Source organism: Heterocephalus glaber, unplaced genomic scaffold (assembly GCF_053883595.1).
Source record: "Heterocephalus glaber isolate CG9 unplaced genomic scaffold, H.glaber_assembly_v1.0 deba00000943, whole genome shotgun sequence".
NCBI lineage: Eukaryota > Metazoa > Chordata > Mammalia > Rodentia > Bathyergidae > Heterocephalus > Heterocephalus glaber.
In genome coordinates this window covers 1,468,726-1,492,733 of record NW_028258175.1, presented here as the reverse complement: position 1 = coordinate 1,492,733, position 24,008 = coordinate 1,468,726, and the positions used below count along the sequence as shown (strand labels likewise).

Genomic DNA, 24,008 nt, shown 5'->3' with positions numbered 1-24,008 from the left:
GCTGGGGTCTGAGCAGCCGGCAGCCGTAGGCCGGGGAGGAGCGGGGCATCCCCGCGGCCGTCAGGGCGGCCCTGCAGGGCGGATCCCGCTCTCCGCTGTCTGCGACAGCCAGTGGGGCTGCCCTGGAGGGAGGCGCTAATGCCCCAGAGCCCGAGGGCAGGGCCGGGCCGCCAGGGCCGGGCCAGCAGGCAGAACCCACGAACCCCTCGGGAGAGGAAAGGTGGCCCTGAAGAGGGCAACGCATTGAACCCAGAGCCAGAGCCAGGTTTTTATTTAAAATTTATTGTAATGGGATCCGCGCAAAAGAAGGGGGTGGAGGGTGAGGAACATGCAGGGGACACAGGAACACGATGGCATGGCCAGGGCCACAGCTTGTCATGGGGAAAAGGGTGAAAGACCAGGGCTGGAACCGGGGTGCAAGAGGGAAGGGCGACGTTGCGGCTGCGTTTCCCCCGCCCCAGGAAGCACCTCTATCCCGGCCCACTCGAGTACGTGGCCCTAAGATGCCAGCTCTCATTCTGCGTCTGGCCCTAGTGGCCCCTCCTTTTCATCCCCTTGACTCCCCCCCGACAGATTCTTAAGCAGGATGATGTTGAGGGCCCAACCCCAACCACCCCATCTGCTGGAGATCTAACCTCTGCCTTCCCCACTTCTGTCCCTTCTCACCGTTCTCCCTTCAGGACAGAATCTTTGATTCCCCTCCTCCTTCTCCTCCCTCCCCCTGGAAAAAAAAAAGCACCAACTTCCCAGGGAGGGGCAGCAGACAGGGGGGGGAGGACGGGAAGGAGCGGAGCAAGGACCACGGAGAGGCTCACGAACCCCTGGGGGCAGGGGGCCGAGGGAGGAGGGATAGGGCAGGGGCTGCTCCTGTCCTGACACCCCTGCCCACGATCCGTGGGCCTTCAACACAGCTGAGGGGCAGGTGTGTGCAGGGTCAGCTGATTGGGAGGAGAAGAGCAGGAGAAACAAATCGTTAAAACCTAGCGAATTCCCCTAAGAACCGTTTCTCTCTCTGGAGGCTCCTGGGTTGGAGGGGACTAATGAGCTGATGGGAAGAGAGAGGGGGAGAGGAGCCTGTACCAGGGGCCTTCTGCCACTTTCCCCTCTCCCCCCACCAACCTGGAGCTCACCAGGGCTGGGAGGGAAGTGGCTGAGAGCTCACTGGCACCCCCTCGGCCCCGGAGAGTGAGCCCACAGCTGTGGGAGGGGCTGCCGCTGCCACTGCTGCCGCTGCTGCCGCCGCCGCCGCCGCCATCGGACACACCTCACCAGTACCTGCAGCGAGACCACCACCGTCACCGGGCCGAATGTTGGGGGCCGCACCCTTAGCCCAGATGCCCCTGGGACACAGCCGGTGCTCACTTCCTACCGGGTCAAGCTCTGGCCTGCCTCCTTATCCAGACGGCTCTCCTGAAGGGCCCTCCTTGGCCCCCAGATCTCCCTAACCTGAGCAGAACATGGGCATCCCTAGCCTTCCTGAGATCCCCTAGGGGCCCTCTGAGCCCCGTGTCCCCCACACCCCATCCCGCCCCCCAGCCATGCCCCGCGCCTTGCCTGATGGGTGCGGGTCCCCCTCAGCAGGTGGGCTGTGGCTGGGGGGCGTCTCCCGGGACAGGGGGGGCGGCCCCCCCCAGGTGGGTCTGCATGTGGCCGGCCAGCTGGGCAGGGGTCTTGCAGTGCACGCTGCACAGCTTGCACAGGATGCGGTCAGCCCGCGGGGCCTGGAGCCCGTGGTCCTTCACCGCGTGGATGCGCAGGTATGCTGTCGTGGTGAAGCCTGAGGGGGTCGGGATTGGGGAGCGGGGTCAGCCAGGCGGAGACCCCAGAGACGGGGCTGTTCTCCTAGGCCGGGGATCCCTCCTCAGATGACCTGTCCTCCTCCCACCATATCCTGCAGCCTGGGGCCAGCTTCTCTGTTGGGGCAGCTCCCACCGGGTGGGGCATCTGTCGGCCTGGCCTGGGTATCTATCGGGCACTCTTCCGCAGCCAGATGGGTCCTGAGATGGCGAGACACTGATTCCTACTACCTGAGGAGCAGACTCTCAGCAGAGACGGCTGTGTCCCACCCCTCCAGTGCCCCAGTCTCGGCCCAGTTATTCAGTGAGCTTTCTCTGATACTGGGGCAGTGTGTGTTTCTTGTCGAACTATTTGGCTGGGGAGCTGGAGGCGAGAACTTGTGGCTGCGCTGTTGAAACCCTGCCTTCCGGGCACTGGGAGGGTGCTCGTGACCATCCCTTTCCCAAAGCAGCCACGTCCCACTTCCATTCTCCCCCAAACACCTAGGAGGCTGACTTGGGTAGCTCATCTCTCTCAGCCTCGGCTTCTTATGATTTAGTGATTGTCCAGTCATCCCCACTGCTACTGCATCTGCTTCCTCCCGGGATCTAGATGCCCCGAGCTCTGGGCCACAGCACCCTGACCCAGGCCCGCAGAAGGGCCACCAGCTGCGCCCCCACCCCCAGCCCTCCTGGCACCCCTCAGCATGTACCTTTGTTGCAGAGCTCACAGACGTGGTGAGGGCCCTGGCTGTGCACCTTCATGTGATCCGAGATATAAGCCGAGCTCAGCATCTTGCCACACACGTGACAGGGCACCTTCTCCTCATGTCGGACTGTGTGCGCCCGCAGCCGGTCCTTCGTAGCAAAAGCTGCCTCACATTTCTGGGGAGGGGGAGGGCGTGGGGGGCGTCACAGGAGAGTTAAAGCTTCCAGGAGCGGGGAGAAGGGAGCAAGAGGTTAAAGGGATCAGAGTCTTGGGGGTCTTTGATCTGCAGGAAATGGGAGTGAGGTGATGAGGCCTTGAAGAAGAAATGAGAAAATGGAGTGAAAAGGCAAAAAGGAGAGAGAGAAAAAGGGGGTCTGAGAGGCTGAACTCAGGCAGCTACAATGAGGATCAAAATCATGAAAACCAGGACAGGAGGCGGCGGCTTCCTACCTCACATTTGAAGGGCCGCTCTGTTGAATGCACTTGTCTGACGTGACTGTTGAGGTGGTCCGGCCTGGGGACATGTTGGGCTTGGAGTTAGGCCTGGGGGTGTGCGCCCCAAATCTGCTGAGCTTCTACAGCAGAGCTTCCTACAAAGCTCCCCAAGTTTTCTCCCGAAGCTTCAGATCCTACTCCGGCAGGAAATCCCTCCCCTCGAGCGGGCTTCCTCCGCCTCCCGCCCGAGGCCCACCTCTTCGCAGAGGCCCACCCCCTGCTCCCAGCTAACCCGAGGCCGCCGTTCTCCTCCCGCCAGCCAAGACCAGGGCACCTCGCGGCCGCCCCCCTCCCCACCGGCCCAGCGGGCGGCCCAGGCCCCTGCACACCGGGAGAAGCTCTTGCCACAGTGGGAGCAGTTGTAGGGCTTGTGCACAGCGCCGTCATGTGAGCGCACGTGGTAGCTCATGCGGTCCTTGCGCTTGAAGCGCTGCTGGCACACCGGGCACTGGTAGGGCTTCTCGTCCGAGTGCGACAGCTTGTGCCGGTTCAGGTGGTAGACGTCGCGGAAGGCCTTGCCGCACATCTCGCAGGCGTGGTTCTTCCGGATGCGTTTCCCTGAGGCGGTCGTGGTCACTACGCCTCCGGGAGCCACCGCAGCCCCGCCGCCGCCCGCAGCCGCCTCGCCCCCGCCCCCGCCGGCCGCGCTCAGCTGGGGCACGCTCAGGAGGCTCAGGGGCACCATGGTTGGCATCTTCATGGCACCCGAGGGCACCCGGCCGGCCTTGGCTCCCGTGTGGATGGCTTCGTGCCTCCGGAGGTTATAGCCGTTCTTGAACTCCTTGGCACACAGGGCGCAGATGTAGGGCCCCTTGCTCTTTGTCTTCTTCTCCAAGGCGGACGCGACAGGGGCCACGGCGCCCGTCGAGGTGGGGGCGACGGCGGCGGCGGCGATGGTGGCGGCGGCAGGGGGCGCGGCCTCGGCGGGCGCCGACACGGGCGGGGGCGGCGGCGGGGGCGCAGGGGGCTGCTTCAGGGCCGCTGTGTCCACCGTGGAGGCGGCGGCGGGCGCCGGGGGCGCGGTCACCACGGCGGCGGCGGCGGCGGCGGCAGCGGCGGCAGCGGCGGCGGCAGCGGACTCCTGCGCGGCAGCGAGCACTGGGAGCAGGTCCACCTGGAGCGGCTCGGCGGCCGGGGCCGGGGGCGCGGGCGGCGGCGCGGGCGCGGCCTGCGGGGACAGCGCGTTGGGCCGGGCGGTGGCTGGGCGTCCTCCCGCCCGCGGGCCCAGCCCGGCCGGCCCGGCCTACTCACCTGGAAGGGGCTCTGGGCGCAGCCCTGCGAGGCGAAGAAGCGGGACTGGAGCTCAGCCCCGACCTGCAGGGGGTTCTGGGCGTGACCCTGAGGTGGCGGGAAGGAGTTCATGAGGCCGCCCACCCCCCGGGAGTCCAGGCCCAGCACGGGGAAGGGGGGGGCCAGCAGCGTGCACGGGAACACGGGGAACATGGCCTCGGCCGTGCGGGGCCCGGGGCTCAGCGGGGGCCGGGTGCGCGGGCCGCGTGGGGGCCGGGCTCCGGGCGCCGCCCCCGGCCGGCCGGGCTGGGCCGCGCCGCACGCATGGCCCGCGGGCCGCCCCGCCGCAGCGCACCCCGGCCGGCAGGAGCGAAGGAGGGAGGGCGGAGGGCGAGCAGAGCGAGGGTGGGAGGGCGCCGTGCAGGCCGCAGAGCACGGCGGCGGCGCCCCCGGGGTGGGGGCGGGAGGCCCCGCGGGGCCGGGACCGGCGGGCCGGGGGCGGGGGCCTGGCGGTGGGGCAGGGGCAGCGGGGCGGCGGCGGCGGTTGGAACCCGGCCGGGCGGGGTGGGGGGAGCGAGGGAGCAGCCTTGGCCCCCGCCGCGCGCGCTCCCAGCCAGCGCCTCGGGGAGGGCGGGGGAGGGCGCGAGGGAGGGAGGGGGACAGCTGCGCGCGCACCGGGCGCGCGGAGGGGGGGTGGGACGGGCGGGGGTAAGGGGGGTGGGGCGGGGGGGAGGGGGTTGTTACCTGGAAGATGAAGCTGCTCCAGTTGCTGGGATCCATGGCGGAGGGAGGGAGGGAGGTGGCTCGCGCTCACCCTGGGGCGGGAGGAGGAGGAGGAGGAGGCAGCAGTGGGGGAGGGGGCCCGGGAGGAGCCTGGCGGGGCGGGAGGGGGAGGGGGAGGAGGGTGGGGAGCGGAGCGCACAGCGCGCGGGGAGGGCGGGCGGGGGGCGCGAGGACACTGGAGGCTGCAGCGGGCGCGAGCGCGAGTGCGCGCAAGGCCAGCGGGAGGGGCAGGTGCGGGAGGGACTGGCGGGAGGGACGGGGGAGCCACCCGGCAGCCTGAGTCGCCTCAAGCGCGAGACCCCCGAGACAGCTGCTGATTGGCTGAAGATGGCGCAGGTGGTGGGCGCGCGGGAGACAGGGTGGCTTCTCTTCTCCCCCCTTCAACAAGTCACCCCCCTCCACCAGCGGCCGTTACTTCGCGCGCACGCGCACACAACACCGCTGTCCCTGCTGAGCGGGAGAATAAGGGAGCGCGCGTCGGGGGTACGGGCGGGGCGAAACTCGAAGCGCGCGCTCGCTTAACGGTCGCCGTCCTCTGCTTTTCGCGTTCAGTCTGTTTGTCTTCTCTCGGCCACCGTCGTCTCCCCTCCCCACTCTAGCGGTTTATTTACAATCTTGCGCTGCTTCGTGGCTTCCCAAAGATGGCGCTGCGCTCGAAAGAAGTTTGCCTACCCCCAGGCGGTTATCGCTCGGCCCCGCCCCCACCGCCCCAAGAATCAGGCTGAAGCACGGGAGTAATAACTGTATTTACACGAACGAGGCTACACAGGGTTGAGAGAAGACGTAGGAGGCGGCGGTCAGGGGGCGCCGCAGCGGCGGCCGGCAGCCAGGCCCAAGATGTTCGCCTGCGGAGAAGGGCAGCGTTAAGGGGGAGCGGGGGCATGGGCGCGGGGCGGGGCGGGAGGTGGCAGCGGGACCTGGGACCTGACCTTGAGGAACGACTGCAGCTGCCTGGCGGAGATGCCCTCCACGCGCTCCAGGTCCTCCACCTGCGGGACAGCGGCGGTGGGCGGGGCCCGGCTCTCGCGCCCCTCCCGGCCTCCCCGCGCACTACCTGGCCAAAGGGGCCGTGGAGCTGCCTCCAGCCTACGATGAGCTGGGCCTTCTTCTGGCCGATGCGCTGCAGGCTGCGCAGGTCCCGAGTTGAACCTTCGTTGAGCAGATCCAGTATTTTTTGGCGCCCATGGGCCAGCAGCTCAGGGCTGATCTGTAGCTCCCAGCAGTCCTCAACCTTCTCCTCCTCCTCAGGCCCGGGGGCATCCAGGGACTTCAGCTAGGAGGCACGGAGTGAGTGACAAAAGTCGGAGAAGCACTGCGGACTCCTCTGCCAAGACCAGGAGCCCAGCTGCAACTGCCCCCGCCCCCCCAAGTGACCAACACCCTCAGGCTGGCTCCCGCCTTCTACAGTACTTCTGGTCACCGCCAACTTTAGGGTGATGCTGAGTACCGTTCTCTAGAACAGTTAGGCAAAGACCCAATGAATTAAGAAGTGAAAAGCACAAAGCAAGCTCTCAGGTCTCGCACAGGGGCTGAGGAAGTAGCTAAGTGGCACCAGCCTGAAGCCTTTGGTTTGACCCTCAGGCCCCAGAGTGGGAGTGTCTGTCTCACCAGGAGAGGAGGGGGGAGCAGTAAGTAACACGCACCCCCCATGTCCCTGGTTTTGGATTACACTTTGAGTGTCTTGGAGTGCTTAGGCCATATTTCCCCTAAGTGCGGAGGGCAGGATTGGAGCTGCACACTTCATCCTGTCAGCATCTCCTTTCTCAGCACAGGAGCCGCAGAAAGGAAGGAGACTGGCCGGTGGTGGATGCCCGCTGGGCTGTGTCCACATGGGTCCAGGTCGTCCTAACTGTCCCTCAGGGCCACGCACTGCACACAGAGCGTGCCCAAGCTGGAAGATTGAGCGCGGGCTCGGTCAGGCCAGGTACTTCCAAGGTCAGCCTCTGCCCGAAGACCTTACCTGTCCTAGGCTTAAGGTGATGCTCAAGTCTCAAGCTACGCTCACCTTTCTCTTCAGCCCTTTCTTCTTCTTCAGGATGTGGATCTCAGGGTGTGGAGATGCTGCTTGCTCCTGAACTGAGAGCAAGAATTGTGAACTGGGGCCAGGCCAGGGGCCACTTTGCTCCCTCCCTGGTAGCCACTTTGTTCTCCCATTTCTGATTCTTTGGTTCCCCTTTAACCACTGATCATGTTTTCACATGATCTTTCTTTTTTTCCAGTACTGGGGATCAAACTCAGGACCTCTCGCTTGCCAGGCAGGTGCAGTGCCACTGATTCAACATGATCTTTCTAATACCTGTATCTGAAAGTAGTCTCAGTTGGTCTTGCATCATAATCAGCTGCACACTTATCTGCCTGTCCCTAGGGCACTGAGGCAAACCTCTAGCATGCATGCTGCCGTGGGCACAAAGTCCCCTCTGTCAGCACGTGAGCCAAGCTGCCCGGCATTGCCCCAGCAGCTGAGCAGTCAGGTTCAACTGTAGTGTTGGTGTGTTGTGAGCAATAAGGGGTTTTGGTTGCAGTTTGGGGGCACTCAGTCTCTAAAAGGTTCACCACCACTGCACCAGGGCAAGGCTCCCAGCACTGCTTTAGAGCCTTCTCAACCCTCCCTGGGGCTGCCTGTGGTGGGAGGAAACCAGTGGCAAGAGGACAGCTGCTCCCACTAACACCCCTTCCCTTGTGGGATCTGGGTTATCTTCATCCTCTTGGCCGCAGGGGCATACTTACTCAGCTGTAGGGGCATCACCACAGCCTTTTTCAGTGGCTTTGCCCCTGTGAGTGCACGCCGAGAAAGGGGTCGAACTAGTGAGAGAGGGTTCTCCTTCTCCTCTTCCTCTGTCACCTCCTGGGCCAGTACCTTGGCCTCCAGCTCTTTTTGCTTCATCTTAAGCCTCTGTTGGAAACCACAGATGTGACCTAAACCCAACACTAGGGCAGCAAGTTAGGAGGGTGAGCAGCTAGAGTTCAAGGCCCAAGAGGACAAGACTTAGGCCGATGGGAGAAGCTACTGGAAGACAGATGAAGCCCAAAATAACTGAGGGTCTTCTGATGATCAGGGGACACCCAGAGGTGGAGCACGCCCCTTAGGAAATACTGAAGTGAAAGACTGTCAAGCAGGGTCCTCCTTAAGACAAACTGGGTTTTAGGAAATTAACATGTGATGGGGGGGGTTCCAACTCTTCACATCTGATGTCAATTATTTTTCAAAGTTGAGCCATGTTAAGGGCGCTTCAGCAAAAGCCAAAAAATTTCCAGTCCAACCTGACTGTCCTTCCCTGTCTAAAGGTCCTAGGATTGCTTGCTAAGGCCCGGGAGATCCTGGCTGCTTCTCCCACACTGACCTCAATCTCCAAGTCCTTCTCTTCCACTGTCTTCAGAAGCACCATTCGCTCTCGTTTCGGGGTATTCAGCAGAGGGGTCCCCTGGCTCCCCTGGGAGCCCAGCAAGTGGTCCAAGCTCAGCAGGCGTTCCAGCATGGCCGGGTCCATGTTGCTTAGCTTCTGCAGGGGGCTGCACAAAGTAGTTAGTCTGCACTGCCCTCATCTCGTCACTGCCTCCAGCAGCAGGATTCCCCACACTCCCTATCTCTGTATATCCTGTGGGGTCCACAGCCCCGACATGAGCATGCTGGGCAGTACTGAACAAGTCTAGCTGCTCCAGACAGTGTCTTCATCAGGTGAAGTAACCTCTCAGAGATGCCAGAATATTGGACAAGAACAAGCATGTAGTGAACACCTAAGTACCAGGTATTAGGAAGCTACAAAATTGTCTGCTTCTGGAGGCACTCACTGTCTAACAAGGAGAGTAAAAGACCATAATTGGGTGACAGAAAGAGCTGAGGGCCTGGCTATTTGGAAAATCAGTTGGAAAAAAAAGTCATAGAGGTCACCTTTAGCAGGGCTGATGGCTAATAAAGCCTCAAAAACCAGGCTTTTACCCTGAGTGGCAGGAAAGACCTGTTCTAACAGAGTCCTGGCTGTCTATACTCATTCCTTCTGCCTGGAATTCTCCCCTCACCTCTTCATCATCTTTCAGTCAGTTTGATGCCACCTTCCCCACGATGCCCAGCTTAACCAAGCATTTCTTTCTTTTTTTTTTTTTTTTGGTACCGGGGATCAAACTCGGATTCTTGTGCTGGCACAGCAGGTGGTGAAACCATTGAGCTAAATCCCCAGCTAATCAAGCATTTCTTTGGTACACTGTAAAGTAGCTCCTTGAAGACAGCGCCTGTGTCCTGTTCTTTATGTGCAAATCCTCAAGAGAACAAGATGAGAAAATGTGTAGCAAAGACTAGATGTCACCTCTTCCTTCTTGGCTCTTACAGAACAAGCGGTGCCCCTTATTCTCTGTACTGTCCACCCATGCCTGGCCTCGTGTATCTCTCTAGGTCTGATACACCCCAGCTCTGACCCTCTCCTAGCCCAGAATTCCAATCTGGAGGACCTTGCTGCTCACACATGTACACGTGTAAGTTTCAGTTTGTGTGCAGAGAAGAGGAGACCATGGATGGATGGCTTAGGAAAGGCACAGTTGAGAGATGGGCCCGAGTGAGCAAGCGCCTTCTGTGTACACTGTCCTCCACTGTAACAAAGCCTCCTGGGTGGAGAGTGCAGTGCTCCTTGGCCTTCTTGGGTCACCTCTGTTCAGGAGTCTTAGCATTTACATAGTTACTTAGGCTTTATTTGGATAGGGGTAGAAACAGGCAAAGTTAGAACTGCAGCTGGCTCTTTGACTCACAGGATCAAGTGGCCAAACAGAATGCAAAGTTACTAGAAAGAGGTAAGCCTTGTGATGATTGGTACATACAGGGCAGAAGGTGGGGCCACACACACAAATGGGGCTCAGGCTTTGTTGGAATTGAGGGTAGAAACAGAGTAAATTAGGACAGCAACTGGCTCCTTAGTCCCAAAAGGGCTGGCCAAACACACAATGGAGAAGTCTTGGTGAGACCTCTCTTCCCCTCGTCCTGGCCTGTCTAGCTTTGCTCTTGTCCCCTGGACCTGATGACTCTCAAGTCAGGAGCAAAACTGCTTTGAAACAGCTGCCCCAAAATGTGAGGTTTAAAAAAAAAAAAAAAAAAATGTGAGGTTTTGTTGACAGCATGAAGGGACTGGAACATAGAGAGGGAGGGGGCCAGGAGCCCCAGAAGGAAGCCTCCTGAGGTCCCCAACGCAGCAGCAAGTTCACCATCTCTGCTGCTAACCTACTCAGTGGGGAAGGGTAACACCAAGGCCCACAGCTCACCTGAATCTCTGGAAGGCCGGGCCTGGAGCTGCTGCAGGCTCAGGGCTCCCAGGCTCCTCTTCCCCAGAGCCTCGGGCCCTTTTTGCCTCAGACGGGCCTAGCAGTTCTTTTTGAGACAGCTTAACGGGTGGCCAGACTAGGAGAGTATCGAGGGGTTGTAAGGGGAGGCAGGACGTGGTCAGCCACTGTGCTGGTGCTTGGTGGCCTTTCCACTCGTGCCTCCCCTGGTCCTCACCATGAAGCTGCAGGCTCTCATTGGTGAAAGGCCGGTTGATCACTTCCTTGGACCTAGCAGCGAAATTGAGTGCAGAGACTGTGTCTAGGTAGAAGCGTCTCTCCGGAGCAATGTTGGCGATGAGGATGCTGTGGGCTGAGCCACCCAGAGAGTCCTGAGGGGTGGAGATTGGAGTGGGTGAGTCAGAACCCCAGCTTTCCCTTTCCTTAACTGCTATTCCCCACACCCCAGCAAGCTAAGAACCTCCTCCCCCAGGCCCTTTTCCCCTGGCCCACCCGAACCTGACCTGCAGCAGGCGGGTGAGCTTGCTGTCGCGATAGGGCACTCGTGGGAGGCCCTGGCTCAGTGCATCCACCACCTTGCCCAGCACGAAGAGGGAGGTGTTGATGGCCCCGCTCTCCTTGAGCCGGAGGCCCTGGTTGCCTGTGCGCCGGTTGTCCTCTGAGCCAGCCAAGTCAATGAGGTAGAGTTTCCCCTCCCGCTGTCGAAATGGGGCCAGACGCTCCCGCTGATCCACCTGGGGAAGAACAGGCACCCCAGGCTCAGTTCAGTTCACCAGGCGGGGGCTCCCCAGGTCCTCCCCTCTGTAGTGGCCTAACCTTGACCAGGAGCACCGCATGACTGCGGGAGGAGCGCTGGTTGAGCCGGGTGGCTCCTACCGTCCGATTTCCACTGGCTGGCAGGAAGTGCCGCTCAAAATCCGTGAAGCTAGTGATGGGCTTCTGCGTGAGGCCCGGAATCAGGATGTTCCCCCGACAGTCTTCTCGGATCACCAGGTCTCCAGACGAAGGGTCCAGGAGGTCTAGCACCTGTTTGAGCAGCGACAGGTGTGGCCTGTTTCGCATGTTCAGTCTGCTCCCTGGGGGCCAGTCTTCTTTCCTCTGTTAGATGCTACTTACCATCCCAGCCTCTGTCTCCATATCCCACCTCACCTCCCGACCAGAGCAGAGCTCCACCGTCTAGAACTATCTTCCTCTGACCTGTGTTTCTTCCCTCCCCAACTGAGAGAGGCCTCACCTTTTCCTGGTAGATCTCTAAGTAGGACATAGTGACAGAAAGGGCCCACGGCCGGCCCTCAGCACCCTCCTCTCTTGTGAGCTGCAGGAGATCCATGAGAGCCCGGGGAATCACACCAGGTTGCTCTGGGCTGCCCAGCATTGTATGTGTCTTCCCTGGGGAAAGCATGGAGAAAGCTTCATGGTGGTCCTCTCCATTTCCCTGGCCTTCTCTGACCATACCTGTTCCATTTGGGCTCTCTCACCTGCTCCTGTAGGTCCATAGGCAAGGACGCTGGCATTCTGCCCTTCCAGTAGGTGCCTCAGGATGGGCTGCACTGAACCTGCATAGATGTCCTGCTGAGAGCTCCTCTCCCCATAGAAGGCATCAAACCTGTAGAGCAAAGAAGGGAGCATTAGCAGGGCATTGTGTTGGCACCCAGATCTACAAGATACTAGGTTCAGATTTAAAAGAAAGTCCCTATGCCGCTTCCTGCTTAAAAACCTTAAAAGCATCCACGGAACACCTGTTCTGTCCCAGTGTCTGTACTGATGGTAGGAAAAGAGAAATGAAGCTGACGCTGCTTTCAGGGGGTTTGTGACTGGGTGGGATAGACAAATACCCATACTTTGCTGGGATTCAGGAAACAAGAATAAGAACACACTAGGGGTAACTGATTCGGCTGGAGGAAGCAAGATTTTACAGAAGGGAAAGGAAGAGGACGGAAGGGAGGGGGAGAAGGGAGGGGGAGAAAGGAAGGAAAGAAGGGAGGGAGGGAGGGGGAAGGAGTTCTGTATATCAAGGATAGGCGTGGTGGAGCACGCCTGTAATCCTAGCATTCAGCAAGCAGAGGCAGGGGGATTGCTGAGTTTGAGGCCAGCCTGGGCTACATAGTGAGACCCTGCTTCAAAAAAAAATTAATTAATTAAAAATGACAAAGTAGCTATGGGCAATATGTAAATAAGATGATAAAACTATTTACAGAGACTCCTGGTCTGACTTGACTGCAGGGTGTAGTTTGCCATCCCCCAGCCTAAAATAACAGGCCAAGGAGACTGAACTTAAATTCTCAGTGGGTCTGAAAGGTTTCCATTCTTTTTTTTTTTTTTGGTACCAGGAATCGAACTCAGGTCTTTGCCCTTGCATAGCAGTCGGAGAAACCACTGAGCTAAATCCCCGGCCCAAAGTGGGTCTGAAAGTAGTTGCCCTCGTGTACTACCCCCAAATCTGGGTGCTCTTCTCTGACACCGCCTGCCCCAGCCCCACTCGGCACTCTCTCGTCCCTCTGCGCCAATATCCTCCTTAAGACTGAACAGTAATGTGTCTGATTCAGCCTCTGTCCTTCCCCAGAGGACCCGTCACACTGGCACCCACGGACATTTCCTAACTGAGCAAATGAAGATTTGGAAACAAAGCTATCCTGAAGAGGGAGAAGGGTCCTGGGGGGCAGGTCTGAAAACGGTCCGGGTCACTGACAATGTGAACAGGCCAAGGAGCGGGAGAGAGGAGTGGCCTGAACTTACTGGTACTTGAGAGTCTCCTGGAAGTTCCTCCAGTTGGCAACCTCAAGAGAGCAGCTGTCTATGGCTCGTACACAGGGGGGTTCACTCGTTCCAGCCGTTTCATCCAGAAATGGCCGAAGTCGCACAGCCACCCTTACTCGAGCTGGAGGAGGGCGCCGGCCACCTCCTACCTTGCTTAGACGACAGCGACGAGCACCTAGAGGGGAGATTCTGGGCATAAAGTATGGCAGTAGCATAGGGAAAGCAGGAACCAGCTGAGTGAGGAGGCTTAGGGGCCCCGGCTCACTGAGGGGAGGAAGCTCTTCCCACCGTGGCTGTGCTGTGGGCCCCTTCCCTCCTCTGCCGCCCACAGCCTAATATCTGCCCCAGCTGACTCAGGGTACAGAAGACTGCTGAGCTTGAGAAGTTGGAACAACCTGAGGGCGGGCAGGGACAAGCCTTTCGGGTGAAACAAGGAAAAACATCCTGGGAACAATTTGATAAAGCTAACAATTCAGCATAATTGTCATCATGCCTTTCTAATCTAAAATATACACCCATGTCCAGCAGAACATGCCTTTGTTCCTCAATGAAATTAGGAGTTTAAGTCCATTTGAGGGTTCATTCCAGTGAAAGCCCTGACTTCCCCAGAGATACTCTGTCATGCAAGTAGGCCCAGCAGTGTGTACAGGCTTCTCAAACTGCAGATAACCTGGAAGATCTGTCAGAATTCAGCCTCAGTCCCTTGGGTGATGCCTGAGACCGCCTTTCTGACAAGCTCTCAGATGCTGCTGCTGTTGCTGAGGCTTGTTTTGCATTGCTCAGGTATGTCAGACCAGCACCTCACAGAGTTGTTCTAAAGATTAAAAGATTTGACCCCAGATATGAATTGCCTGACTCCATGCCTCCATTTCTTACCTGAGGCTTATACTCATACTTAGATATAAATCTCCATGCCTCCATTTCTTACCTGAGGCTTATATTCATACTTAGATATAAATATACACACACACACACACACACACACACACACACACACACGCGTGCACCCTTAAATTGCTAACGGTGTTTTTCTCTTGATAGAGAATTATGTGGGCTTATTTTTTACGTTACTCAGTTCTGTAATGCTGTGATGTTTGCATTTTTAAAAAGCAATCACGCTGTGGGTGGACATCTTTGGAAGGATCAGGTTGAGCGGCGCCTGTCCTTTTCTGTCCCAGCTTAGCCTGCAAAAGGCACTGACAAATAATTCTGTCTCATAAGCTTTTCATTTAGCTTCCTTCCAATGATCAAATCTAAGGCATTTGAAAAAATAACAATTATAAATTATTTTTATCATCGAAAATCAAAAGGTGGGGCTTTTTTGTCAGAATTAAGTGAGTTGAAATAAACCTTAGAGGAGAATATTACTCTGTTTTACCTTGGAGGTAAGCATACTAAAGCTCACAGCTATAGAATTCAAACCTAAATCTCTTCACTCTCAAATCTGCTTTTAACAAGGATGTGTGTAGCCTCCGTTTTATGTACCAACTGGGAAAGCTCTTGGCAGCTCATTCTTTTCCTCGCAGTACTAACAGCTGGTTACCAGGAGCCAGTGGCCTTATAGACAATACAAAAAGAAGGTTGGTGTATTTGGCCAACACAGAAATAGCACGACGAAAAGGCAGCAGATTATCCCTGGAAAGAATCCTACACATAAGCAAAGCATGCACATAAGCAGATGGTCTGTTTCCAAAGCTGAGGCTCTGTTCACCTGACAGCCCCGCATTGCCATTTCTCCTTTACGGTTCTCAGGGGCTCCTCATGGCAGACCTGGGAGCTAGGAGCAAGCAGGGAGACACCTGCACGTGCTTGTGTGCAGAAGAGAAGAAATGCAAATGGCTTCACTGAGTTTCCCAAAACTGTGCAGAAGGGGCCAGGGATTTAGCTCAATGGTACTGCACCTGCCTCACAAGCGCAAGGTCCTGAGTTCAATCCTCCGTACCAAAAAAACCAAAACACCAAAAACCAAGTCAGGCCTGTAATCCTAGCACTCTGGGAGGCTGAGACAGGAGGAGCAAATGCAAGCTCAGTCTGGGCAACTTAGTGACTCAGCAAGAACCTGTCTCAAAGTAAAATAAAAGGGGCTTTTTACCAAGACAGCGCTGAAGGCAAAGAAGGAAGCTCCTGCCCCTCCCAAAGCTGAAGCCAAAGCAAAAGCTTTGAAAGCCAAGAAAGCAGTGTTGAAAGGCAGCACAGCCACAAAAAGAAGAAAATCCACACGTTACCCACCTTCCGCTATCCCAAGACACTGTGGCTCCAGCGACAGCCAAAATACCCTCGGAAAAGCACCCCCAGGAGAAGCAAGCTTGACCACTATGCCATCATCAAGTTCCCCCGACCACAGAGTCTGCCATGAAGAAGACAGAGGACAACAGCACACTCGTGTTCATTGTGGATGTCAAGGCCAACAAGCACCAGATCACACAAGCTGTGAAGAAGCTCTAGGACACCGATGTGGCCAAGGTCAGAACCCTAATCAGGCCTGATGGAGAGAAGAAGGCGTATGTTCCACTGGCTCCTGATGATGATTTCTTGGATGCTGCCAACAAAATTAGGATCATCAAACTGAGTCCAGCTGGCTAATTCTAAATACACATTATTTTCACCATAAAAAAAAAAGTAAAATAAAAGGGTCTGAGGATGTAGCTCAGCTAGAAAGCCCTGAGTTTAATCCCCAGTACTGCAAAAAATGAACAAAAATAAAAATAGTATCTTTCAAAGATTTTTTTTTTTTTTCCGGTACTGGGGATCGAACTCAGGACCTTGCATTTGCAAGGCATGTGGTGCCACTGAGCTAAATCCCGGCCCCTATCCTTCTAAGATTTAAAGCAATAATGTACATACAATGTTTAGTTCAGTGCCTAGCAACAAGGGCTCAGTAAATGTTAGTTGTTATGATTATTCTACCCTTTCTCTTGCTACTCACACTTCGTGCCCCCAACCTGTCTCTATCCTTGCTGTTCAGCAGGTCGCCAATGACTTCTCTACTGCTAGACCCAGCAGACACACTCAGTCCCAGCCCTGCTTGTTTCCCCAAAGCATCAACACTTTGGGGAGACACACTATTTCCTTAGTTTCCATGCCATCCTTTCTCCTGGTTTGTCTCACTAACTCTCTGTTCACTCCACAGTTTCTTGAATGTTTTCCCATGTTCCTCCTATCCTCTCTCTAGGCCCGGATTTCTCAACTTCCACACTATTGATATTCTGGGCTGGATAATTCTTTATTGAAAGGTTGTCCTGTGTGTTATAGGGTGTTTAGCCCTTAATCCACTAGATCCCAGAAGCCTTCCTCATGTCTTACTCTTTTTTTTTTTTTTTGGTACCAGGGGTCAAACTTGGGTCCTTGCGCTTGTGCAGCAGGCGGAGAAACCACTAAGCTAAATCCCCGGCCCCTCATGTCTTACTCTCAAGTTGCAGCAAGCAAAAAATGTCTCCAAACATCTCCAAATGATCAGTGGGACATAAAGTGCCCTCCAGTTGAAACCACTCTGCTTCACTTTGTGGACATGGTTAGTTGCTCTCTTAACTTCAAATATCATCTTAAAGCTGACGGTCTCTACCTGTAACTTCCACACCAGAGCTTTCTTCTGATCCAAATTTGGAGCTGCTGCTTAGACATCACCTCTAACTGTATTGCCCCCAAAGTAAGACTGAGTCATATTAATTTTTGCTCCAAAAGACACAATAGGGCTTATTTTCAGAAGATGTCTTATTTTTCTCATGTACAACAATCTACATCTATTCATGTACAACAATTTATTCAAATACAAAGGCTGGCATGGTGGTGCATGGCTATAATTCCAGCCCTTGGGAGGCTGAGGCAGGAGAATTGCTGCAAGTTCAAGGCCACCCTGGGCTACACAGTGAGTTCAAGGCCAGCCTGAATTACAGAGCAAGACCCTGTCTGGAGGTGGGGGGGGGGGCCCTCCACACAAAAGTGACAAAAAATTGCAGGCACCAAAATTCAGAAAATGTTTATCTTGGGCCGGGGAAGGAGAGGCCACACACAGAATAAGACTCTTTTGTCATAAAATCACCTCTGAGGTTGAACAATGCTAGCACTTTACCCCCATTTTTCCCTCTCATAATTCCCAAGTTTTATTCCATTTAACTCTTCTTTCTTTTACAAAGCCAAAAGAATATTCTTTGGTCTTCTTTATGTTACGAATGTGTTCTTTTCTTTCACCCAAGGCCTAGCAAACTTCTATCCAATCTTTGAGACCCACTTCAAGTATAACTTTCCTCCCAGAATACCCAAGAATTTCAGATTCCACAGTTTTGTAGCAGTTTATACCCATCTCTCACTGTGTTTCATCACACCACATCTATTTATGTGACTGGAAGCCATTTTAAATTCCCTCCAAATATCTACTATGTAGCAGATATAGTCTGCCTTTCAAGTGAAGGGAGGCTACGCCTAGACAGGAACAGTGTATTTCAGGGTAATGGTGAAAGCAGAGGCTCTGGAACCCAACTGCCTGGGTGTGAACTTGGCCACCAGTATTTACACGTCCTGTTAACTCTGGACAAGCTATTTAACCCATTTATGCCTCAGTTTCCTCAAGTCAAAAACAAAGACAATAAGGTGGGTATATTGCACGCCTGTAATCCCAGCACCAGGGAGGCTGAGGTAGGAGGATCTAGAGTTTAAAGCCAGCCTGGACTACATAGTGAGACTCTGTCTCAAAACACAAACAATAACAAAAGCAAGGACAACAAACAGTAACCACCTTGTGGCGTTTTGTAACAGCAAATCATCATCCTAAAATGCTTACAGTTGTGCCTGGCAATAGCAAGAACAACATGTGTTAGGTAGTCTCCTAAGTGTCTTGGTGTCCCCCACAGGCCGACCAGCAAGCAGCGGGGGTCCAAGTAAAGTGCCACGGTGCCCGGAGCCCACGATCACTGCCCACGTAGCCCGCACAGGAAGAGGCACGTGTAAACACACCTTCCTGGAAATGGAAAGGATTCCCACGACCTAACAGCCTTTCCAACCTCCACAGCCAGGGGGACGGCAAGTGGCCCTTTATTTCCCTTGTCTGTGATCTCAGCGTATCTTGTGCTGCCACCTCACAACCAGCTGCAGCCTGGTCTGAACCCCGGCCCTGCCTTCCTGCATCTCCGCACCCAAACACCAAGCAAACACAGACGAGCCCCCAGCCGCAGCCCTATTTACAGGTAGCGCGCTTGCCTTATCACTCAGGTAATTCCCACAGATGGGGTCACTGCCCCTACTTTACAGACGAAGAGACTGAATTAGAAAGAAGTGCGCCGGGCTCGAACCAGGCTGTGGGGCTAGGTCTACGGACCCGAGAGGAGGCAGGAGGCAGGAGGGCGGAGGGCGGAGGGCGGCGCGCTCGCGAGCCCAGCGCTCCCATCTCTCCCTCTCTCCTGGACGACCCGCGGGACCCATGCCAGACTTCGACGCATTACCCCATGAAGCTCCAGGCTTCGGTGCCCCGCCGCGCCCTTGCACGACCGGTGTACCTGAGGCTGCCGTCGCCATCTGGCGTCTCAGCTGCGCCGAGGACCCAGCTTCCATTCCAAACCCTCCGTCGGGCCCGCTTCGCCCATTCAAATTGCCGGGGTCCCGCCCCTCTCCTAGGCTCCACCAATCACGGCCACGCGCTTCCGGAAGCCCCTCTTGGGGATCGCTTCTCTCCCGCCTTCTAGGGCTCGCTTCCGTTTCGGTCCGGCAAGTAAAAGTTTCCCCTTGCGGAGGACGCATGCGTGTGCACGTTAGTCGCACAGCCGTTGACGTCGGGCGTGCGCTTTAGCGAAAGCTTGGAAGCCGAGGCGCAGGAGGGAACTGCTGCGGGCCGGAGGGGTCTGGGCTCGTTACTCCTCCTGGCTTTCCGGTTTCCAGGTGTAGATTTGCGGAAGTGTAGACATTTCGCCTCATTTCCCCCCCCCTCATCCACGAATCTTGCCACAAGTCAAGCAGACAGTGATCAGAGGCACTCGATCGATTCATACCGAAATTTCCCTGCGATTAATATAGTTTTTGCTACTTTAGTGGCAGAGAGGTGATTATATGAATAAGGAAGATGCTGCCTGGAAGCAGGATTGTCCTGAACTACTGGAAAGGGTCTCCCTTTCTGAGGTTTCTTGCCTCATAAGCTGCTTCTGCTGTAGAGGAGTGAGTTCCGACAATAGAGATGTGCCACATTTTGTGCCAGATTCATGCCCATTTATTCTGACTTTTTTTTTTTTTGGTACCAGGGATCAAACTCTGGACCTTGTGCTTGGGAGGCAGGCACCAGAACCACTGAGCTAAATCCCCGGCCCTCATGTCCATTTATTATAGCCGGCGGCCGAGGGGTGCTAGTGCCCAGAAAGGTTCCTCGGCAATGGGAAGCAGTTTGATTTCTCCTTTTAAATCAAGCTTTCAGTTGGGGAGGGCTCAGGGGAGAGCAAGCGGAATCTTACAGAAGCAGAATCATGCCAGCTTAGTGGGGGGTACAAGGAAGTTTCACACACACTAGGTGAGCTACAAAACATCCTGAAACTAGGGAGTTTACTGGCAAGCAGGATGTGGGGGTTTGGGGTGCTTTGTTCGTGTGCAAGCACTTTGTTCAAGCACAGGTACAAAATGAAATTGAGGCACAAGATGGAGTCGGGTTGGCTATCACACTTCATTTGCTGCGTGGCAGGGGTCTCGGGTCAGTGGCGACCCTGGGTCCTGCAGATCTGGGCCACACTGGTGCGGGTGGGGACAGTCGGTCATGTGGCCCTCACTCTTGCCCGGCACAGGGCTCCTTGTGTCACGCATCCGAGCAAGGAGACCAGCTCTCCGTTCCTTACTTTAGAGCGTTAAGGGCCAGTTTTAACTGTTGCTAACCAACCTCCCCCATAGTCTGTGTCCTAAGGGTTCAGGGTCTTTGAAGTAGTTCTCTGTCCCTTCTGGAAGGTTAGCTGGGAATGATCGCTCCATCTTTGAGATCCTGGTAGGGCCCTGGCTTAGACATTGTGTTCCACCTGCCAAAGGACAAAATTACAATTCAAAGATCTTGACTGGCTTTATTTGCGATTCTAGAATTGAGCAACACTTCATTCCGTGAAGCAGAATGAGTGTTTGAATTACCTGAGTAAAAGAGGTTGGTTTTATGCAAAGGAAAGGCTGAAGAAAGCAGAAATGGAAGAGTGAATTTTGGTCATCTTGCTCTACAAGATGGTCAAGGGGAGATGCAAAATTAGAAAAACAATTGGTTGATTAACACTGAGTTACTTTAGGTTACCTTTATGAAATGAAATTCACTATCATGCCAGTTGAAACTGGTCTGTTTGGGAAATTTGGTTTTTATTCCTCCTGATTTCTTTTTTTTTTTGGTACCGGAGATTGAACTCAGGACCTTTCACCTTTGAGGCAGGTGCTGGAACCACTGAGCTAAATCCCCAGCCCTGGCTTAGTGTTTTTAAGTTAATCATGTTTAATAAATGTATGTTTTTGCCTCCATCCAGTTCCATTATTTGCAACAACACGGATGAACCTGGAGGACCTTGTGTTATGTGAAATAGACTAGCATAGAAAGATAAATACTGCAGCATCTTCCTTACAGTGTGGAATCTAAAAGTGTGGGACTCGTGTCAGTGGACAGAAGAATAATGGTCACCACAGGCTGGAGAGGGGGAGAGAAAGGGAGGCCCTGGTCAGAGAGAGGGTGCCACGTCCCATTCAGACAGGAGGAATAAACTTTAGCGACTCTACTGACAGAGTGGTGATATAATAAGCATTAATGTATGTTTCAGAATTGCTAAGAGTAGATTTTAAATGTTTTCACCACATCAAAAAAAGATAGGTGATGGGTTTGTTAATTAATCTGATGTAACCATTCCATGTTGTAAACACCAAAACATTACACTGTGCCCTATAAATGTATACAATTAGTATTTGTAAACTAAAAATAATTTTTTTTATTTTTGGTACCAGGGATCAAACTCAGGTCCTTGTGCTTGCAAGGCAAGCAGCGGAACCACTGAGCTAAATCCCCGGCCCTAAATAAAATTTTTATAAGAAGCTATCAGAAGCTGATTTCCTCTGCCTAGAGAGGGGGACAGCAAGGCTGAAAAAAGGACAACAGAGACCTGTGTAATTTCAATGTATAAGGGTGGCCGGGAGGTCAGTGCCTCAGAGCAGCAAAGACAAAGACTCCCCGAGCCGGCCACCATGTGCTGGGTGCACACAGTAATCAGAGGGAGCTTCAGGTGACCTGGGGGGCACAGCGATCTCATGCCTGGTCTCACTGCTGATACAGATCTCACACTGATGAGGGCGGAAAGGAGAGGTCCCCACCTCAGCAGCTGAAGAGCTGGGCTGATCAGGAGCTCCTCCCTCCCCAGGTGAGGCCTTTCTCTTCTGTGTCGCTACTGGGTTCTCAAGGAGCCAGGACGCCTTCGCCTTTGGCTGGTGTCACCTTGCCCTTGAGTGCCACAGCGTCACAGACCACTGAGGCCTCAGGTGTGACCAGAGGCAAAAGGGAGTTGTGTTCCCCCCCATAGCCGGCTCTCGGGCAAGGCTACATCGGGCCTTAGACAGCTACAGTCATGCTTTCTTTACAAAATGATTTTCCCCCAAATCTGTGTAGAACTGCTCCTGACAAGAAGCTTTATTCTCAAGCATCCTGCAGTTTGGATCTCAGTTAGAGATGTACCATGTACATCAAGACTGAACAGGTCTGAGCTAATCAGTTTGCCATTTGTATCCCCCATCTCGGAGCAGAATACCCCTCTTCAGTTGAGAGGCTACAGACAAGGTAGTCCTCCTCCTCGGCAGCCCTTCCTCACTCACTCTCATGCTTCACTTACCAAGTGCTCAGTGTCTGCCCTTCCACTCCAAGTGTGACAAGTTTGTCCTCTCCTCTCTCCCTGGTGCTACTGCCTTTGTGCAAATATTAGTCATTTCTAGTCTGGACTGAGTCTCTTAACTGCTTTATCTCATCCTATTCCAACTGCAGTCTATTTTCCCCACTTACAGCAGGAAAATAACGCTTTCATGTGTATTTGTCAATCTTCTGGATAAAGTTTGATTCAATGGCTCCTCATAGCCACTAAAGTTTACATTGTATGGCCCCTGCCTTTTCATGAGGCTCCATGCTGTGTGTGTGGAGGAGGGGTGATGGGGAATGGACCCAGGGCCTTGCGCGTGCTGGGCAAGCACTCCACCACTGGGCTACTGTCCCCAGTCCTTTTATTTATTTATTTATTTGGTACTGGGGATCGAACTCGGGTCCTTGAGCTTGTGCAGCAGGCGGTGAAACTGCTGAGCTAAATCCCTGGCCCCATCCTTTTAAATTTTATTCTGAGACAGAGTCTCACTAAATTGCCCAGGCTAACCTTGAACCTGAGATCTTCCTGCCTCAGCATCTTGCATACCTGGAATTACAGCCCTGCACCAGCGCACCTGGCTGGACTTCAGTCTTTGCCCATTATAATTTGGATTTTAGGAATATTGAGCCACTTGTAGGTTTCTTTTCTTTACTTTTTTGGATGCTGGGGATCAAATGCAGGGCCTTGTCCATGGTAAGTGTGTCTCTAACACCCCCAGCCCTGTTAGCGTTCCTATCTCCTGCCTCTTCGTGAGCCGGACCCTGGGGTTGTTCACGTACGCGCGCGCGCGCACACACACGACCCCTCCTGCAGTCTTTCCAGACACCCTAGGGAAAGCTATTTGTCCTTTCATGCTCCTTTAGCACCTTTGGGAAACACCATTGTTACACCACAGTAAAATCATTTGACTGCAAGAGGAGACTCAAAATTTAGTAGATTTATATTCCTAGCACCTACCAGGGAATGTTTAGTAAACGTGATTACTGCAGCTTTTTTTTTTTTCAGCTATTTGAAAGCTTTTTAAAGTAAAGGTTGGCCGGGGATTTAGCTCAGTGGTTCCGCCACCTGCCTCGAAAGCACAAGGACCTGAGTTTGATCCCCAGTACCAAAAAAAAAAAAAACCCAACAAAATAAAGTAAAGGAAACTTTTCTTCAAATAAAAGTTTTTACAAAAACCTACTATGTAAAATAACAAAAGCCAGGCTGCCTCCAGTTAGTCCCCTCGCGGGGCTGCTCCTGGGTGCTAGCATCCCTGCTGGGCAGTGTGGGAACCCTGGTGTAAGGCTGCCCTGGGGCTGCCCGGACAATGGCTCTGTCAGAAACCTGTCACCTCCACCCCCAGAGCGGATGGAAGCACTGACACCCTTGCAGCAAGGGTGAGCCACGAAAGCACCCCTCGTGGATGAAGCCACGTGGTGGTACAGCCACGCCTGCGCAACAGCAGAGCAGGCAAAGCCATGCAGGTAGAGGGCGGGGTGGACAGTGGCTGCTCATGGGTGCCAGCTTTCTTGTTTGTTTGTTTGTTTGTTTGTTTTGTACGGGAGATCCAACTCAGGACCTTGGACTTGCAAAGCAGGTGGCGAACCACTGAGCTAAATCCCTGGCCCTATCAGTTTATTTCTATGACGTTCATTTTTTGGTTTTTTGAGGTAGGGTCTCCCTGTGTAGTTAGGGCTGGCTAATTAGGAAGAAGCTTAACAGACCTTTCCTGTGACATGAATAAGTCTGCTGGGAGCAGTAAGTCACTGCCACTACCCGAAAAACACTTAGTATTCCAGGTCTGGGAACGAGAGCAAGTTCATGCCCTTGCCCTAACTATCCAGTGACCGCACTGAGTCCTCTAAACCGCAGCTGGTCCTTCATGTTGACCCACAGTGAAAATCTCTTCCCTTTGGAGCTGCCTTTTTAGGGCGTGGTATTGACGGAGTTTCTGGTGTTGGGAACACGCTGGTGCCTGAGGAAGGATCTCAGTTCTGAGAGCTGGGCAAGGAAAGCGGCCTTCCGGGTAAAGGTGGGGCCACTGGGCCAGGTAACAGGGCAGAGTCCCTCAGCACAAACTTAGCCAAAACTTGAGGGTTAGGTGCATTCTAGGGATGAACACGGTCCAAATCCAGGCCCGGCACATAGGGCAAGCACTAAGGTCAGCAGAATCAGGTGGCGTCCCGGCAG

General features: G+C 54.6%; 2 protein-coding genes across 9 annotated transcripts; both read right to left on the bottom strand.

The window, feature by feature from the left end:
* Positions 1–262: 262 nt before the first annotated feature.
* Positions 263–5,104, bottom strand: Maz (MYC associated zinc finger protein). Of its 5 annotated transcripts, XM_087208998.1 has the most exons (7): positions 4,954–5,103; positions 4,231–4,317; positions 3,309–4,147; positions 2,935–2,998; positions 2,489–2,660; positions 1,555–1,777; positions 263–1,275 (listed from the first exon to the last, which is right to left on the bottom strand). In XM_087208998.1, the coding sequence occupies exons 1-6, from the start codon at positions 4,987–4,989 to the stop codon at positions 1,575–1,577; spliced, it is 1,401 nt and encodes a 466-aa protein (XP_087065124.1). In that variant the 5' UTR covers positions 4,990–5,103; the 3' UTR covers positions 263–1,275; positions 1,555–1,574. The 5 variants fall into 5 exon arrangements, with proteins under 5 accessions (XP_087065124.1, XP_087065125.1, XP_087065122.1 ...); XM_087208999.1 differs by lacking the exon at positions 1,555–1,777 and having other exon boundaries at positions 4,954–5,104; XM_087208996.1 differs by lacking the exon at positions 4,954–5,103 and having other exon boundaries at positions 4,231–4,805.
* Positions 5,105–5,134: 30 nt separating this feature from the next.
* Kif22 (kinesin family member 22) lies at positions 5,135–18,701 on the bottom strand. Of its 4 annotated transcripts, none has more exons than XM_004856145.4 (14): positions 18,501–18,697; positions 12,991–13,186; positions 11,733–11,860; positions 11,489–11,643; positions 11,071–11,280; positions 10,758–10,988; positions 10,472–10,625; positions 10,237–10,372; positions 8,334–8,502; positions 7,720–7,885; positions 6,998–7,068; positions 6,047–6,265; positions 5,922–5,981; positions 5,720–5,837 (listed from the first exon to the last, which is right to left on the bottom strand). In XM_004856145.4, exons 1-14 carry the CDS (start codon positions 18,553–18,555, stop codon positions 5,790–5,792), a joined length of 1,998 nt encoding a protein of 665 aa, XP_004856202.1. In that variant the 5' UTR covers positions 18,556–18,697; the 3' UTR covers positions 5,720–5,789. The 4 variants fall into 4 exon arrangements, with proteins under 4 accessions (XP_087065117.1, XP_087065116.1, XP_004856202.1 ...); XM_087208992.1 differs by having other exon boundaries at positions 12,991–13,200; positions 18,501–18,694; XM_087208991.1 differs by having other exon boundaries at positions 5,135–5,837; positions 5,922–6,265; positions 12,991–15,550; positions 18,501–18,701.
* Positions 18,702–24,008: the final 5,307 nt, after the last annotated feature.

What these genes read in the sequence shown, in the direction of transcription:
- Maz (XM_087208996.1), bottom strand. Translation starts at nt 4,422, where the DNA reads ATGTTCCCCGTGTTCCCGTGCACGCTGCTGGCCCCCCCCTTCCCCGTG. An exon ending in TGTGGCAAGAGCTTCTCCCG is followed by an intron (nt 2,999 to 3,308) that starts GTGTGCAGGGGC and finishes ACATGTCCCCAG; the next exon opens with GCCGGACCACCTCAACAGTC. An exon ending in AGCGGCCCTTCAAATGTGAG is followed by an intron (nt 2,661 to 2,934) that starts GTAGGAAGCCGC and finishes CCCCCTCCCCAG; the next exon opens with AAATGTGAGGCAGCTTTTGC.
- Kif22 (XM_087208990.1), bottom strand. Translation starts at nt 18,555, where the DNA reads ATGGAAGCTGGGTCCTCGGCGCAGCTGAGACGCCAGATGGCGACGGCA. An exon ending in CAGGAGACTCTCAAGTACCA is followed by an intron (nt 11,861 to 12,990) that starts GTAAGTTCAGGC and finishes TTTGCTCTACAG; the next exon opens with GTTTGATGCCTTCTATGGGG. An exon ending in ATGCGGTGCTCCTGGTCAAG is followed by an intron (nt 10,989 to 11,070) that starts GTTAGGCCACTA and finishes GTTCTTCCCCAG; the next exon opens with GTGGATCAGCGGGAGCGTCT.